At 37.5% G+C, this 17,299-nt stretch overlaps 1 protein-coding gene across 1 annotated transcript; it reads left to right on the top strand.

Annotated features, from left to right (window-relative positions):
* The first annotated feature begins 1,729 nt into the window (after positions 1-1,729).
* Positions 1,730-15,350, top strand: MBIP (MAP3K12 binding inhibitory protein 1). Its single transcript, XM_026051852.1, has 9 exons — positions 1,730-2,026; positions 5,996-6,115; positions 7,775-7,996; positions 8,091-8,187; positions 9,591-9,656; positions 11,320-11,472; positions 12,806-12,903; positions 14,269-14,307; positions 14,839-15,350. Exons 1-9 carry the CDS (start codon positions 1,730-1,732, stop codon positions 14,947-14,949), a joined length of 1,203 nt encoding a protein of 400 aa, XP_025907637.1. The 3' UTR covers positions 14,950-15,350.
* Positions 15,351-17,299: the final 1,949 nt, after the last annotated feature.

The following is a 17,299-nucleotide window of genomic DNA, read 5'->3' as shown; positions in this document are numbered from 1 at the left end:
TCCACATGTTCTTATCTTTCTAATCTCTTAAATACCTTCTCTGCTCTCATGCTTGCATAGTGCATAACAAAACTTCATCTGTAAAATTTTAGATGATATCAAATGTATTCAGTTAGCAGGTGCAAAATGGATCAAGGCCCTCTGATATAATGAAAATACATTAAAAATCTGTGCTTTCAGTATCRATAGGAATCATTAGCTTTTCTTTAGAAGGAGACATTTGCCATCAGCTCTGACATTATCTGCAGATTTGAGTTCTGCAGATCTCATGATCTATTGCTTACATTTTTTGCAMTGATCAGTGATTAAATAATAGTGTATTGCCTTCACCACGTCTTGATATCCTCCACATTCTGACACCCAATGTCACAACCAATATCTCTTGCCAGTTCTAACATCTTTATTTTTCAGCAATATGTAAAATTGTTTTGGTACCCACAGACTCTTGCAGAAGAAAATGTTAACAGGCTTGCAAGCAAAGGAAAGAAGTTTGGTCTCTCCCAATTAGTAAAGCTACATGTAGCAATTGCAAAACTAGGTATACCTGCTCCATGATTCCAGGAAAAGTAGCATTTGTCAAAAATTGAATTTAATAGGCAATTGAACATTTATCACTTTAAATTAAAATTCTTTTCATACTTCTCGCCTTGATCTACACTAACAGGTCACTGGAGATTCRGGCACAGCAAAATCAAATCCCTTGACGCTGAGGAGCAACAGTGAACAACAGGATGTTTTATCAGTGCTTGACATTCTGCTCTGGATGGCAAATTACTTTAATGTCTATTTGGTGTTACAATGTTCACTGGGAAGAGATTGTATTTTCCTTTAATCTTGAAAGCTTCCTGATTTGGATCAAGTAAGAACAACTACAGTGTGTAAAGTTGCTTCAGCTTTCTGTCCAGAGATTGCACTGCACAAGTCACAGGCAGGGCAGGCTCAAGCAATTAATTCCTGACGATAAACTGGAATTGGCACTGTTGGATGGAACTGAAAAATAGGGTGTTTTTTTATTTCTTTTTTCCATTCACAACCATGGTCTATGTATGTGTTTATGGTGTTGTCTTTTGTCAAGAACAGAACATGCAGAAAATAAGTCAAAATAGAGATTAACTCTGCACTTCAGAACTTCAAAAATCAGGCAGGCATTTTGCATAATGCATTTCAAAACCCAGAGTGCTTCTTTTCATCCCAATTTGATAAAGTGCAATCTAGCTTGTTTTAGGTAACAGATTGTAGCTTGCTATGTAATACTTTTCTAAAAGTTAAGCACTTAAGTCCTCATTGGAAATAATTTTTCTCTGGAGCTGACCAGGACTTTCTGTATTCAGGTCCTTTAAGTCRCTTGCTGAACGGAGACCTAGATTTACTGGTAAGTATTTTCACTAAGCCAAGTCGATTCTTGATATTGACAAGAATACCTTTAAAGTACTAACCCAAATATCACTCAGATAAACTCATCTGCATTCTGACATTTTTATTCAAGGCATTTTATTCATGGCCGCTTTACCACTTGTATATAGACCAACACTCCCATTTCACAGCGGAAAATACATCCTTATGCTATTGCCACCGTGATGCAAGGGAAGTGCCGTTTTGGCCCTGACACTAGCCCAGAGCTACGCGCCGGGCACATCCCGGGACACAGACGAGATCGGGAACTGGCGCCCGGCCCCACAGAGAACCCCGCGTCCTCCTCCCACCCGCGCTTCCCGCTGCCCACCCCGCCATGGCGACAGGCCGGGCGGGCACCGCCTCCCCGCTCCAGCGCCGCTCGCCATTGGCCGCYGCGCCCGCCCGTCAGGCACGGGGGCGGGGCCCGTGGGCAGGCCGCGCGCGGGTTCGTCATCGCGGGGCGACGGCCTGGCTGGGTGTCATGGCGGAGACGGCGGTTGTGGCGGTTGCGGCGGCGCCCAGCCCGGCCCAGCATGGCGGCCGCGGCCCGGAGAGCGGCACCGAGGCGGAGGCGGCGGCCGCAGAGGTGGCGAGCAGCGCCCTGCGCGCCCTGGCCGGGCTGGCGGCGCAGGTGAGCGCGGCGCGGCGCTGGGTGCGTGTCCCTCGCGCTGGGCCGCGGCCCTGAAGCGCCTTGCGGGGCTCCTGCACCCGCAGCGGAGCTGCTCCAGCCGCGCGCCGCCTTCTGCCTGCGGGCTCGGCCTTCAAACTGYGGGCTCGGCCTTCAGACTGCTGCTGGGGGCGTCACGGGCTGCCAAAAGCTCCTCACCGTCGGTTGCATGAGAGCAGAGGGCCCGGGGCTTGATGCAGCAAGTGCCTTCTGTGGGTTGGGCSCTAAAGCGGCCTGGCTGCCCCGTGGTTCGGGAAAGACTCCTGCTAGGGCTTCAGTGACAGTGATAGATCCGTTAGGGAATGGAGATGGATCTCTAATTCTTCATGGATGCAATATTAGTGGTAGGAGGCCCTTGCTAAGTGAGAGCTTTGCTTACAACTTAATGAGTTGTGCGGGCGTATATATGTCAMCTTGTCAAGGCAGGAGGAATGCACCCATGCTTTGAAAATTAGGCAACAGTTTGGAGGTTTGGGCCCTTCAAACCTGCAGTTTGGGCAGAATATAACTTAGTACTTCTTTTTTTTTGTTTGTTTTTTTGTTTACAAAAACAGTAAGATATAGAGCCTGGTTAGATGTATTAAGTAGTTTCGTAATAACTATTGACTGAGGTGGAAATATTTTTAGAGCATCTTGCTTCTTTTTCCAAAGAAGTGTATGCGATATTGACATTTCACCTCATAGTGGGTAAGGGAATGTCTCAGCTGTCAAACAAAACATATCCAAAATTAAGGGCCTGAATACTGGGGCCCTGAACGATCAGAGTCTCARTTTTCCTCTCTGTGAATGCAATAAATGCTGGCCTAGCTTTTGAGTGTGAATGCTGTGCTGGACAGTGGTGATTGATACACCAGTGAATATTAGGTGCATAGAACTGCTGTGGCAAGAAAACTGTCCACGTACTGAAAATGAAATATCTTGTAATTCTTCCTAGTGAAGAGTGTGAAATCTTAATTGTTGAAGAACTAGTAACCATTATTTTACCCTGACAGATCACTGTCGTTCTTAYGGTTTCTGTAATGCTAACATGGCATAAAGGTCAAGTTCTCCTGTTTAAGAAGAACATGAGGAAGAGTAAATGGAAAGGTGCTATCTGTGGTACCCATCAATTAACTGTTTTTAAACAGATGTTGAGCACTGTAGTGCTTGTCCCTCAATAGCTTATTCCTTTGATTTACCTGTTCTACCCAACACATCACTGTTGAAGGCTTCATGATAAAACAGTCTTTAGGTTCTGACAGGCAACTGTGCGATTCAGATTAGAGTTGCTACATCTCCCCAGTTGAGTTACAGTAGTTAACGGTGGAGAGTAAAATTGCCCCTTTAACTGCTCAATCACAGTCATTGTGCAGTTGTCCAGTTACACTTGGTGTCTGTCAGTACTGGTGCTCAGATAGATTCACTTGTGTTTTACCAAAGTAACTGCTCCTAGTTATATCCATCCCATACCTTTGATGAATTTACTTGGAAAACATGCCAGGTCAATGGCTATCCAGGTTGTGGTCCATCATACTAGCTTAGACTGGACTTGTACTAATATGCTGGACTGTAAACAGGAATATTTCTGGTCCAGGAGCTTTTTTATTAGAGTTGGCACTTGCAGCTGGGAACTACGWCTCTTTAATATGACTTAAATCTGGGAAGTTCTTTAAGCTCTGAGTMCTAGTTATTGTCTTTCATAAGGCAGTTTCAAAAGGCCAGAATGGCTTGTGTTCATGAAATTTGCCACAGAAGAGCCTTTTGGCCTGAAAATATACATAAACTTCAAAGTTATCAAATCACAGAACCTGCTTGTAACAATTCTTCTAGGTAAAAGGACATGAAACAATGAGAAATATAAATGTATTGTACTAGAAACATATTCAGATGCAGGATAGGCTTATTCTTTACTTATTTTTAAAACATCACTTGGTAATCTTTCTAATTACTTATCTCAAAATTATTCTAAAACAGAAGCACAACTGATTCTCTACACTGAACTGTCCTGATAGGAGCCATACAATATAATATGAAGATACTTGTTAGCTGTTCCTTTTTGAAATATGGAGGACTATTAAGGAATTGTATTTGTATTCTGTTTTGTTCTGTTGAATATGACTTGCAGCTACATATTTTTAACTGTAYCTATGGACTGTAATTTAGTATACAGCGGATGTTATTCTAGGAACTTTGCGAAGAAAGACTTGTTTCAGATAATGTGCTACAGGTGATCACATATGAATAGTTATTTAATTCTTAAGATTTAATTCTTAATTCGTACTAAATTCTTAATACATTTGTGGATTTGTAAGATGTTTTGGACATTACTTTTCATACCTCCTATGTAGAATAAGTACTAAACGGTTTTTGTGCAAGCTAGTTGCCTGTGTAAAATATATATGTAGCCAGACAAAGAGTTTGATTCAATTAATTGTTGTTTTATAGTGAGTTTCTAATATTTYTGATGCATTTTGATGCACACATAATAGCCTGCAAGTTTGTTTACTATTTCACTACTTTTTTCTGTAATCTCCTAATTTCTTTGCTCTGTAACTGATTGGGGAACTCGCATCGGATCCAACAAGGTTATTCTTTGAGTAAACAATGAAGGCTTAAGCTTGTAGTTCACAAAATTGTTATGAAAATGCTAGATTTTAAAATTAATGTAGAACAATTTGGTGGTTTACTGTTTTGCCTTCAGTGTAATGGAAATATCTTTAGGTTTACTTCTCATGGTTTCTTCATGTACTGTGGAAACACAAACCAAGTGCATTTGTATTCTATGTTCCTGTGTATAATAGTTGATACTATTAGGTGTTACCTTGATCGTATAGAGTTCATGTTGGATGCTTTCATTCATGTATCTGAGGCCTGTTTTATTTTATTTTTTTAACTGGAGGAATTGGATCTTAGAAGTAAAGAACACACTTGACTTTGGAAATCTGCGTTTGGGTAAATGCAGGTCCAGTTGATTTAAACAAGAGTTTAATCTGTATTTATGACTTTGGGATTAATTATAGATTGGTATGAAAACAATGTGCTTGGCTTTGGGAAATGAAGTGCTCCTCACCTTACTCGTTCTTTTGAGGAGAACGTACTGGAATAAAAATGGCAAAGATGGATGTGAAAAGGCAAATGGACAATTAGTGTTTAATAACAGTAATTTTAGTATTATAAAGTAAAAGATTATTTTTTGATTATAGAAGAAGTATAGTTACTTTAAAGAGAACTTCAGATTCTCTATGTCTTATTGTTTAGGAGTTCAATACTGCCATTCCTCAGCTAGGAGAATACAATATGGAAATTGCTGTTTCATTCTGATTCTGTATACTTAGAAAAAATGATTTGAAAACAGGTGTGACAGTCAAAAAGAAGGTGCTRTGTGGACCAGAGATTGCTTAACCTGGAGATTTTGAGAAGATTTATGTTCTTCTTTCCTCTCTGTATTAGAACTTTTTAATATAAAGCCTGCTTTGGATCAGCAACAAATAGAAAATGTATGAATTGGGCAAGCCCTTGATCATACAGGTTCATACAGCCTTTCAAGTCAGAATAAAATACTTAAGTTTACAGGGAGCCGTTGCACTGGGTGCGTGTTTATTGTCTGCCACTACATTTAAGTATTTAACATGAACAGTATGTTTTAGTGTAATAGCTAATTGGATTGAGAATTGAACAAAGCTGTAGGTTAAATTAACAGAATAAGAGTGTGATTGAGTAGTTTAAATTTTTTACTTTGTAAACATACTCTACAAATARCTTAATTTGAAAATGCGGCTGTTTGGGTTCTAATTAACATAGAGCTTCTTTTACAGCCTCAGTTAAAAACACAGTTTTTATGAGATGGGATATATTTGTTGTCCTGTACAAGTCTTATATAGTTTGGTGTTAGTATTAAATACCATGTAACTGTGCAATTCTTGTGATGATGATATTTGTTTTGCCCTTTTGAAGCTTAACCTTGGCGACGATATCGTGAAAGTTGTAATCGATTGGAGCAAGCTTCAAAGCACATCAGCACTTCAGCCAGTACTGCTCTTTAGTGCCCTTCAGCAGCATATTTTAAGTGTACAGGTAAATATTTCATTGGACCCATCCAACTTGACTAAAGAGATCAGCAACTGAATATAATCTAAAGTGTAAAATTTCAATAGTTACAATCGTATGTTTCTATGTCCAATAAGAAAGAATGCAAAAATATGTTATATGCTTGGGAGTCCACTATGCTTCTTAGTTACTCAAATCTATGGATTTTTCAGAATACTGGAGAGTAGTCACTGTAGATGAGCAGGCTAAATAAATGCAGCCTCATTGATTTCTAGACTTGCATTGTAAATGTGATACATTTCCATCTATGGTGGGTTATAATTAAGCAATAAGACACGGCAGGTGTGTGTCATGCTATGATAATGATTCCATGCGTTGGGTGAGTTTTGAGGCTCATGGAGTGCTTTCAGTGGTTCAAGAAGTGGCATTATCCCAGCATGACACATCCTGGAGTGTCTTACTGCAATTAAATATATTTTCAGCGTAGTCTTTTTTTTTTCTTAAGAGTAATTTCTTTGACATTAATGTCTCATCTTGCCAAGTAGCCAGTCRCCGTGACTGTCATTTAACTGTTTGAAACTTTCCAAACCTGTCAAAAGTAACTGTGATTTAGTTGTATAACGGGGGAGGATGAGCTGTTTGTCAGCTACAAGGTGAACGGTATTTTGACCTTGATAGTTCAGCTGTTAAAGGTGAGGATTTAAATACACCTCATTTGTCACGTCAGCTATTCAGCGAACTATTTCAAGTGTGTAAGTATTAACAGAGTGGGAAATGAAGGAAGTTTCTGTGTTTGCTTATCTGCAGGTATAAGAAAGACCCTTTATATTTTCCAGATAGACAAAAATCTTTGGTGTGATAAAAAAGATAAAAGCAAATAAATATTAATTGCAGTGTTCTTACAGAATTTCAGTTTCTGTAGGAATTTAAATCCATTTCAGGAAATCTAACTGATAGAAATTGTGTTGTAAAAAAAAAAAATCTTGATTTCTAGAGGAAAAATAAACTGTAAAATTCAGATTAGATGAAACTGGTAGAAAAAAAAATGGGTAGTTTGACATACTCTGGATACCGAGGTTTTTATTTTCACATCTTGTGTAAGAGTTATTTCAGTAGAATAATCATTTATTTTACTGCTACAAATGTCAGTGCATTTTCTCGTTTAATTTCATGACCTAAGTAGATAATCAACCATGTCAAGTAAAGCATGTGTTCAGGATAACACCTATATATTTCATGTCTGTGTTCTCTCATTCACTTGGGCAACTGCCGTTTCAAGTGGAGAATGTAGTGCTGTGGTGATAAAGTAAAGGCTTTACAGTGTGAAAGCACTGGCTTTCATGTTAAGGAGGAAAAATACTAAGCCTTACTGTTCTGAGGAGGCATTTGAATGACATGTTAATTAAGTGGCATTGGTGCCAAAGACTGAAGCTTTGATTTAGCTAGTAACAACGAGCAGCAGCAGACAGATTTTSTTAGAAATTTGTTTTTAGTTTATTTTTTCTGTACCAACATCTAAAAGGCGCAGATCAGGATGAAATTATGGCATTTGCCAGACTATTTGGAACTATAAAATTTTTATTACTGTATCAGAAGCAGACACTGTAATTTTTTTTTCAGTTCCATTTTTGAAATTATAATACCTTTTTTTTTACCCTTTACCCTAATGTACTGCTTTTTGTACAGCCTCTTTTAGAAAAACTGCAGTCATTGATTAAAGAAGAAAATACAGACCATGTTGAACCTGCAGGTAAAACAGAAGGCCAGACTTGTGAAACAAATTTTGATATTTATGACGGTAACCCTCAGACTGAAGAAAAGTATGCAGGCTATGACTCGGGAGAGCTGAAGGATGTTCATATTAATTTTGATCCAGAGGTGGTCCAGATAAAAGCTGGAAAAGCAGAAGTAAGTGATTTGCCGAAATTAAAAGAAAAAAACTTTCTGGATTTTAAATTTAAAGAATGAAATAGATATATGCCATCATGTTTATTACCCGCAGATTGACAGGCGGATATCAGCCTTCATCGAGAGGAAACAAGCTGAGATCAATGAAAATAATGTCAGGGAATTTTGCAATGTTATTGATTGTAATCAAGGTAACTGGCTAGCCAGACTTTATCTTAATAGCAATTTAAGAGGTATTTTGTTTGTTTATTTGCTTTGTTTTTTTTTTAAATGAACTATTCTATATTTAAAGCAGATTTTTTTTAGCATAACTGTTAAGTTAACATGTATGTGCACTGTAGATTTTATTAGATGGACAAAATTATTCCCTGAGTGACAATGTTTAATGGATTACACACAGAAACATTATAGCCATTACTATGTTCATTTTAAGAACTGTGGTCTTACATCTGATAATTTTGTAGCTATTCTTTGTAATGTTTTAGCTATATGTTGCTTTCAAATTTGCAGTTTAGAAATTTCAATTGTGTGGTGGAAATTGAACTTTATATTAGTTACATTAACACATATGTAAGCTTTTTAATTTTTAGTCAAGTTGGTCTTTTAGAGAAAATCTCACTTTTCTTTTACTGTAACTTGTTTTCTTGGTGTTTTTATGAATCCTACTAGCACAATTTACTATATCTAGAATCAGGCCCAAATTTGTCTGGTAGACTGGTTTCCATTAGCATGGTCAGGATCTGTATAACCAAATGTATCTTAAAAGTGAAGATACTTTATAAAAGAATGAGTAACAAGGAGACATAGGGTTTTTTTTCATAATATTTGGCTGTGCTTTATCTGTATGATTTTATTTATACATTTGGAGATCAGTGTATTGTTACATAATCTTTATAGGAGGAAAATTCACGTCCTTGAAYATTAGTTGAAATGCAAATCACATGTAAAGGTTAGCAGAAGATGCTAGATAGTAAAATAATATTTCTACAACTGTTAGCTAAATACAGAGGAAACAATGTTAGGACTTATGTTCATRCATAATAAAATATTTCTAAAGTTTTAGGTATATACAAACTGAGTTAAATATAAATATTAGAATAACCTAAGGTGGACCTTATTTCAGCATTTTAGAGTTGAACAAATTCAGGAAGCCATAGGAACCTGAATAAATGCAGGAAGGTGGAAAAAATGCTGATGAATTAAACTAGACCAGTATAAAAGTAGGAAGAAAGTAGTTTCAAGAAACTACTTTTCATAGAAACTACTTTTCATAGAAAAAACAGTGGTAAGCAGGGAAAATGCTTCCATAGAAGAAGAAAGAAATAGGTTAGAGAAACACAGCAAAGTGTGAAAAACAAATGAAGTGTAATTTGGAAGACATTTTGTCCAGTTAAACCCAATAGAGCCATATGAGTGTGGAATTTTATTTAATTTTATTCTGAACAAATGTTTATAGGARCAAAATAAATTATTTTTGATTTTGTTGTATGAAAAATTTAGATTTCTGAAAAGCTGGAAGTTGATGATGACTAGAATATTTTAAATAATAAATACATAACTAAGGCCTCACTGTCTTTTGTTATTACTTGTTTAGAAAATAGCTGTGCCAGAACAGATGCAATTTTCACACCTTATCCTGGATTTAAAAGCCATATAAAGGGTAAGCAACTATTTTCATTAAGAGTGTTCAGATGGAACACTTTAATAAATTTTTGTCTTATTGAGCGCTCAAAAAACGGAAACTTATGTACAGATACTTTTGTCTGTAGAGAATACTTCTAAAATCTTCTCCTATGCTTCTAAGGTTTTTAATCACCCTTCTGTTTCATTCAGTTGATGCTTGAACACCAAAACATGACACCTTGTTTCCATTGTCTGAAAGGAAAAATGGAAAAGCTAAAGCAGAGTAGGTAGAATGGAGAAACTGAACAATTAGCTTTTTGTCTAAGGTGAGACTAGGAATTTAGCTATGGAGATGCAATGAAATAAAATTATCCTGTTTTTGGTTGGTGTAATTATACTTAAATAATGTAGAAAAGGACACAGTGGAAGCACAGGCAGAGTTTTATAAGAGATGACAGGTTGGGAAGGTTTTCCTCTGCATTAACTTTTTGGAAGGAAATAAATAGTGTAAAAATGATTGYCCAGCGAAAATTATGTCTGAATGAAACAATTGACTGTTCAGTGCTGTTTAGCTGTACAGAAGTTACTCTGAGAGAAAAACAAAATGGCAAAACAACCTTCTCTTCCATTTTGAGAGTGGTAATATTCAGTTATCTACTTGAATGCCATCAAGGACTTTAGGAAAACTCAGAGGAGTAACATTGTGAAGCATCGTGCTAGATAGAACCATTAAAGGGTCTGGTGAGCTAAAAGGGAGACAGGGGAGTTTAAGCACCATTCATTAAGAAGCCCTTTCACTAGTTTCTTTTCTTTCTTTCTTTTCTTTTTTTTTTTTTAAAGTGCTAGTTTTTATCTCAGATAGTAGAGTATTACAAGAAAGAGAGGTTGTTCTTCAAGTAACTGAAACCTGAACAGTTCAGAATTGGCACTTGAGTAACACTTAGGAATTGGAAGTGAAACCAGCACAAACTGTGAAGCAAGAATGTAGCGTGCGGCCTTCATGAAGTTCTCAGTAGGAAGATAGGTCAGTGTGGAGTTTACAGCATAGAATTCAGGTCTGCAGTAGTCCTGACTTGAGAAATGATCCTTATTTAAAGAGAAGTGGCCAGAATCTTTTGACCAGGACAGACATGGTGGTGAGAAAAGTCCTGCACCCAGAAACAGTTGAGGATTCAGTAAATCAGTTACCTGAATAACAAAAATTGGAGAGAATTTCTTTGCTAAGATGCACAGTGCTTTTTTCTGGTTGAACTTCCTCATATCCAGTTTTAATGGGCTTTATTTATGATGCTTTCTGTAATATTAGGATAGACTTTTTTCCTGGCCTCCTCTTCACATCCACAGCCATTCACAAACACAACAGCTGACACAGATGTTTTTTTCCCCATTGTTTATCTGCAGCTAACAACAAATTCTCAAGACTTCCATCCTGTATGAATGTATGAGGATAGTTTTTCCTTTGATACAGGTGTTAAGCCCTAGTCTACTTACTGGCGAAATTACTTTAAGGAAATACTTCTGTTGAACCTCTAATCTTAAATGTCTGTGAAGAGAATGTCCTTCAAAGATGATATTGTGAAATTGTTGTGACTGTTAGCTTTGAGCTATATAATTAAATAACACTTTTATTCATTTTAATTAGATATGTCTTAATATTGTTTCAAGCGTGTATATGATAAATTTGTTTTCTCTTCACCTAGTTTCTAGGGTAGTGAATACATACGGGCCGCAGACGAGATCCGAAGGAGCTCACGCTCCCAATCACAAGGCCAGCGTCCCCATTCCTGACTGTGGGAACCAAGCCATCGAGGAAAGGCTACAAAACATTGAGGCACATTTACGGTTACAAACAGGTTTGGCTCATTTTTAATTGTAGTGTTAGTGTACCTGTATTTGTATTGCAGGTATAACTACTGGGAAGTATAAAAGTTCCATCATTGTAAAAACAGTGGGCCATACTCAATAAAGGGTTGAGCCACCAAAAGTGCTACAATTCAGTGATAAGATGAACTGAAAGACAACCTGAAACTTTTTTCATAAAGGTGGATCATTCCTGAAGCAGTTACATAAGAAACTTGCTTCTCTTTCATAGAAGGTAGGAATCTGTTGTCAGTAGTTCCCTGTGTAGAGCCACATCCAACCTTTCACTAAAGTAAATGCTTTAGCCCCAGCCTCTTAGCTGCTTTAAACAGTTATTTTCCTCATGCCAGCTCAATTTTGTAGAAAACAAGTCAGTGGGGCACTTGCCAAGGAATTGACTGCTGTCCAAGTCAGTGTTCTTGGGGAAGGTCTYGAGATCATTTATTCCCTCTCCCAGCAGCTGCACAGTAAATAGTCATTTGGAAAGGTAACCTGCCACAGCCACCTGCTTACCTACTCCTTGGTTCTGAGTATAGAGAGATCTCAGCTCAACAGCTGTTAACTCAGAACAGCCTCTCCTTGTACTACTACTGCTCTTTTCCCTTGCCAGTAAGAACCAGATGTATTAAGAAAGAGAAGTTAGCAGATTTAATTAGTAGGTGGTGACTAGTGAGCAAAACTGAAGGAGAGTAGCTAGCCACAAAATTGTCTCTTGAAACGAAGACATAGAAGAGATGAATGGTTTAAAAAAATGCATATTTCAGTAGTCTGTGGCATAGAACTGGTTTATCTGACACGCCTAGACCTAAATTGAAAGGGGTGGCAAGAGAAGTAAAATTTGCCAAGGCCTTAGTTGCTGCTACCATTCACAACCAGGCTATTGTTTTAACTGGAACAACGTGTAGCTGAGTTATGCTAATCAGTAATCTCAGTTTATACAGTGCCCTTCTGTGGCCCTTCTACTGCCCTGATGCTGCAGCTCATTTTGAAGTGGTGACATTTGGTACCAGTGTATTGAGAGAGATTGTTGGTCGGTCTAGGAGCCTTGTCAGATATTTTTGAACCACCTCCACAAAATTGCCTATTAACTTCAGTGATTGTACTGGCTTAACAACCTGGTTTTACCCTGAATCATATTAATTACCCTGTCTTTTTATTTTCACAGCCACTTATTTTGTGGAAGTTACAGGTTGAAAGCGGGACTCAAAAAAAAAAAAAAAAAAAAAAAAAAAAAAAAAAAAACACCTGTAAAACTTGCAAATCTCTAATAATCAAGTTCCTCAAGTGCTTTTCCTGATTTTTTTGCATTTGTTTTGGTATTCTTAGGTGGTCCTGTACCAAGAGACATTTATCAGAGAATTAAGAAGCTTGAAGATAAAATTCTTGAGCTGGAAGGACTGTCGCCAGAATATTTTCAATCTGTGGTAAGAAACTGTCAGTTTCATTTAGCGTCTGATACTTCCCTGCATACGTCTTTGATGCACAAACAAAACTCAAGGAATCAAAGGGTAGATATTATTGGTAGAAAAGTCTGGCTTGATTTTTTTTTTTAATTGTTGTGTTTTACATAGACCATTTAAATGGATTCATTATTTTACCTACTTTCTCATTTGAAATAAAATAGCATTTGTAGAGGAAAAAAAAAATGTAGCTACCWGAACTTACTTTTGAGAAACAAACATATTAGAGGTTGTATTTCCCTCCACTCCTTTAAAATTCAGAACCTTTTTGATGACAAAAAYTGCCCGAAATTGTGATCCTGATACAAATGAATAGTTCTTTTAATTCTTTTGGCTTTTGTACATAATCTCACTAAGATTATGGTGGATTGGTCTAAAGAGTGGGTGTAGGAAATGGCTCTTCCAAGAGGAAAAGGAGTGAGTTCCTTTAGGAACCAGATAATTTCTGACTTTGCCTGAAAACTGGCAACTAATGTGCAGGGTTCTTTGTCTCTAAGTGCCTGGGGGTAGCAGAAGTGCAGTGTCCTGGGCTTCCTTTTGAACAGCAGACCTTGTCCTTCATTCACTGAAGAAGGTTAAAGCAAAGGATATTTGTGATTACTATGTCAGGCTCTGCTTAGCTTTGGAAAATTCTGATGGATTATCGTGCTGTTTTTTCTCTCCCCACTTATTAAATATAACAAGTATTTGTTATATTTAATATATAATATATTATTTATATCCTTCTGCTGGTCTGAAAGGATAAGAGACAGCACTTAAAAAGCAACAGAAGTAATTTCATYTTTGTTAGTGTTGGTGACCATTAAAATCTTTTTATTTATGAGACTATCAAGTTTTTGGAAACGAAAAGTTWAAAATATTTAATAGTTAAAAGTATGTAATGGGCTGAAATTTCCCTGAAACTTGCCTTGGGATATTCTCCAGAATGGTGATTTGCATGAATTATGTGATAGTACYAATTGTCGTGTTGTACAGTAATTTGCGTCTTTTTTTTTTGTTTCTCTGAACAAAATTTTGCATCAATATTGTTACAGGAAAAATATTGACAAAGTTTGAAAACCTGGGTATTGATCTTTGCTTTGTCTGAAAGAAGCCTCACTTAGCTTTATTTAATCTATTGGCTGCAGGGTGTCAAGCTTGAACAGCTTCTATCTTCTCTCACCAGTGTTTCTCATGATCCAAAGTAATAAAGAAAATTTTTATCTATGGGCTGGCAGCCAGTATCCTTTCCATACTTTTAAGATGCTTGTCAATGTGTTTTGTGGGCTCTATAGTTTTTGGAATTACAAAGTAAGATTAAGTCTGTTTCTGCTATCTCTTCCTTTATAGAGCTGTTCGGGCAAGAGGAGAAAGGTCCAGCCTCCCCATGTAAGTGCTCTTATATTTTGTTTACCTTTATTTCAGGCTGCTTTGGGGAAAAGTGATCAGAAGCTCTACCGAGCAAATACTTGGTGTCTCAGAAATAGCTGCATAGTTTTGGATAGCTTGCTAGCAGGGTAAGGGGAAAAAAGAAAGAAAATTAAAATTCCAACTCCTCTAAAAACCTGTGCTAGTATGATGGTTACTATTACTGTATCAGTATTAATATTAGAATTAAATTGCAAGTGTGTAATTGCTGTTGAGAAGCATTGGTCAATGTTTTTATGTTCTAAAGAACAGGTTAAACAAACTTACAATGGAAACAGCACAGATAGTGATCCAAGATTTGGACTGATTTATTGGTTTCTTCCAAGTTTGCCTTCTTTAAAGTTTTAAATAGCCATAGACTATGTTCAGACAGTTAGGTGAAAGTATTTGTCATTTAGTGCACTATGCAGTGGCCTTGAGTATGAAGTGCTAGACCACTTCTGTAGCATTTACAAGATGTAAGTGATTGTGGTTCTTATTTTGTTCTTTTAGCAGAACTATTCATTGGCTGAACTTGATGAAAAGATCAATGCTATTAAACAGGCATTACTGAGGAAAACAAAAGAAAGCAAGTCCAAGGAGGCTGAGCGGCTTCTCTGGTAATGGATAGAAAAAAAAGGATCTTTTCAGAGTCTTCATCATGCTTTACACATACCTAAAACATAGACCTTCAGTAGTGCTCATTGCTTTTATGGCTAAAATCATCTCCAAAGCATGCATAGATGGATGATTGATAGCTTACTGTTGAGAATATTCATTTTAAAGTGATTAGTGAAATATTTACCTTAAAATGGAGGAGTGTTTTAGGAACAGTGTTCTTATCTGTTCCCTTCTGTTATAAAGGAGGATTGCAACATTGTTCATATGTGGAAAGTTTTAACCTGCATGAAAAAACTACATTTCATGTGTAATTCTTGATGCCAGAGTATGTAAAAGGGCTGTCTTTTGAATACTTGTAATGTAAATAGTTTGAACAAACTTGTGAAATAAACTTGTGAGTTACTTCCTGATGAGTAAACGGTTGTATTAGAAAAMTAAGACACAACGAAACTTTTCAGTGCACAGACTGACACACAGTTTCTTCCATCTCTCTCACTATTTATTTGTACAGAGTTTAAAAATGCAAGACACTGCATTTCTGCGCACATTTCAAATAAAGAGAAAGTTACATATTCTTTACACATGCAAGATGAGACATCTATTATTTAGGTGCCCTGCAAGAATACCTGCTATGAGGCTAGTATATTCTAAAGATGATTCTGGTAAAGTGGTGGTGTGGTGTAGTAAGGGGCACACCCAAGCAGGGASTAGTGCCTTAAACATGACATCAGGGCAAAGAAATACCTCTGCATTTGAAGCARCCTCCCCTTGCACAGGGCTGGTGCTCGTACTATTTCTATCACACTCTATGAAACTGGAGCATTCTGCTGGAACATATGTGCTATCCCTTTCAGCAAACCCTGTGTAATAAAGGGGGTGCAGGACAGAATTCTCACACCATCTCTTTTCCCTTTGTCTTAAGGCAAGGGGGATAAAAAACAACAGTTGAAAATCACGATGTCAGAACAGAATGGTTATAGCTTTCTTAAAACTGCCATTTATGTTTTTTTTCCTATGTATCTGAAACATCTGGTCCTGATATATATCTCAGTCTATCTGAGGAATCCTAGCGGAGGAAGTCTGAAAGAAAACCACAAGGGAATACAACACTGAGGCTGCTGTCCTTCACACAGTGTTATCCTCTCTGGCTGCAACTGGCATCCATAAAGGCTGCCTGTGTTCCCCAGCTCTTTAACATCTCCCACTTTTTTTTTTTCACTGCTGTTATCCAAAACACAAAGTTCTTTCGCAGTTGGCAGCTTTGTGTTAAACACTTCATCTTTACCAAGCATTATATGACAGCCTTGCCCTTAAAGATGAAAAGGAAGGTGAATGGTCTCCAAGTTAACTGTATTAAAGTCATTCTAAGCCAAATAAGTCAGAAGGCAAGAAGTGTCCTAGAAGAAGAGCCAAGGTAGGAAGGAGATTCTTCATTTTTGTAAAGCAGATTTTCCAACAGCAAAACATCAACTTGCATCCTGGGCACACTGAGCACTCTGAGGATCAGCTAGGCTCTTTGGATTAAAGCAGCAACGCCAACTTTCAACTCATGATCCCTCAGCTTAACTGAGCATCTGTGCATTTATTTTATAGAAAGGGAGACTGACCAGAGAAGTGCATTGAAATTGTAGGTCTCTGCAAAAGCCCCCTTGCATCAGAGATTTGAGAGAAAGGGATGCGGTAAGTCCATAAAAACTTGCCTCTGGTTTAGCACAGACTACCTTTCTGCCTCCCTCTGCATTAGAAGTACTTTAATAGARCTGTGCTGATAGTTGCCAAATTTGGGGGAAGCCTAGAACATAGCAGTCCTCCTCTGAGAGAGAGCAAAGAACACAGCAGAACTCTGCAAACTGCAATCTAATGATAAGTATTGGTGTGACAGAGCCAAAGCTTACTGCAGAGCATTTCTGATGCAGGAGAAGGGTGGATTTGTGTCCGAACTGGACAACTGCACTTCGGATGTGCAAATTCAACATACATGGAGAATTTACTAAATAGGGACAACATATAGAAGCATCATTAGGGGTTACTTACATGATCCAGTTGACCGTTCTCCAGCATACATATTCCYGTTAGTGTTGAAGCTTTGACTGTGAAGGAACACTAACACTTTTGTGGAAACACCTTCGCCCTCTGCAACAAGCATAACACAGCAAGGACAGGTATGGTAGGGCTGCAAATATTCTGCCTGGCTATCAATTCAGAGCTCTTTAACCTGCAAGTAATTTGAAGAACGTAATTTAAATTCACATATGTGAATTTAATAACTATATATTAATAATATTCATAAGCTACATAAATTTATTAATTATAAATATTAAAACCTGTAAAATCACCTTCAACATTATGTTTG

The sequence above is a fragment of the Nothoprocta perdicaria genome, unplaced genomic scaffold (genome assembly GCF_003342845.1).
Source record: "Nothoprocta perdicaria isolate Ctin4 unplaced genomic scaffold, notPer1 scaffold_8, whole genome shotgun sequence".
NCBI lineage: Eukaryota > Metazoa > Chordata > Aves > Tinamiformes > Tinamidae > Nothoprocta > Nothoprocta perdicaria.
Note: the sequence above shows the minus strand (reverse complement) of the source record. Positions and strands in the feature narration are given on the sequence as shown.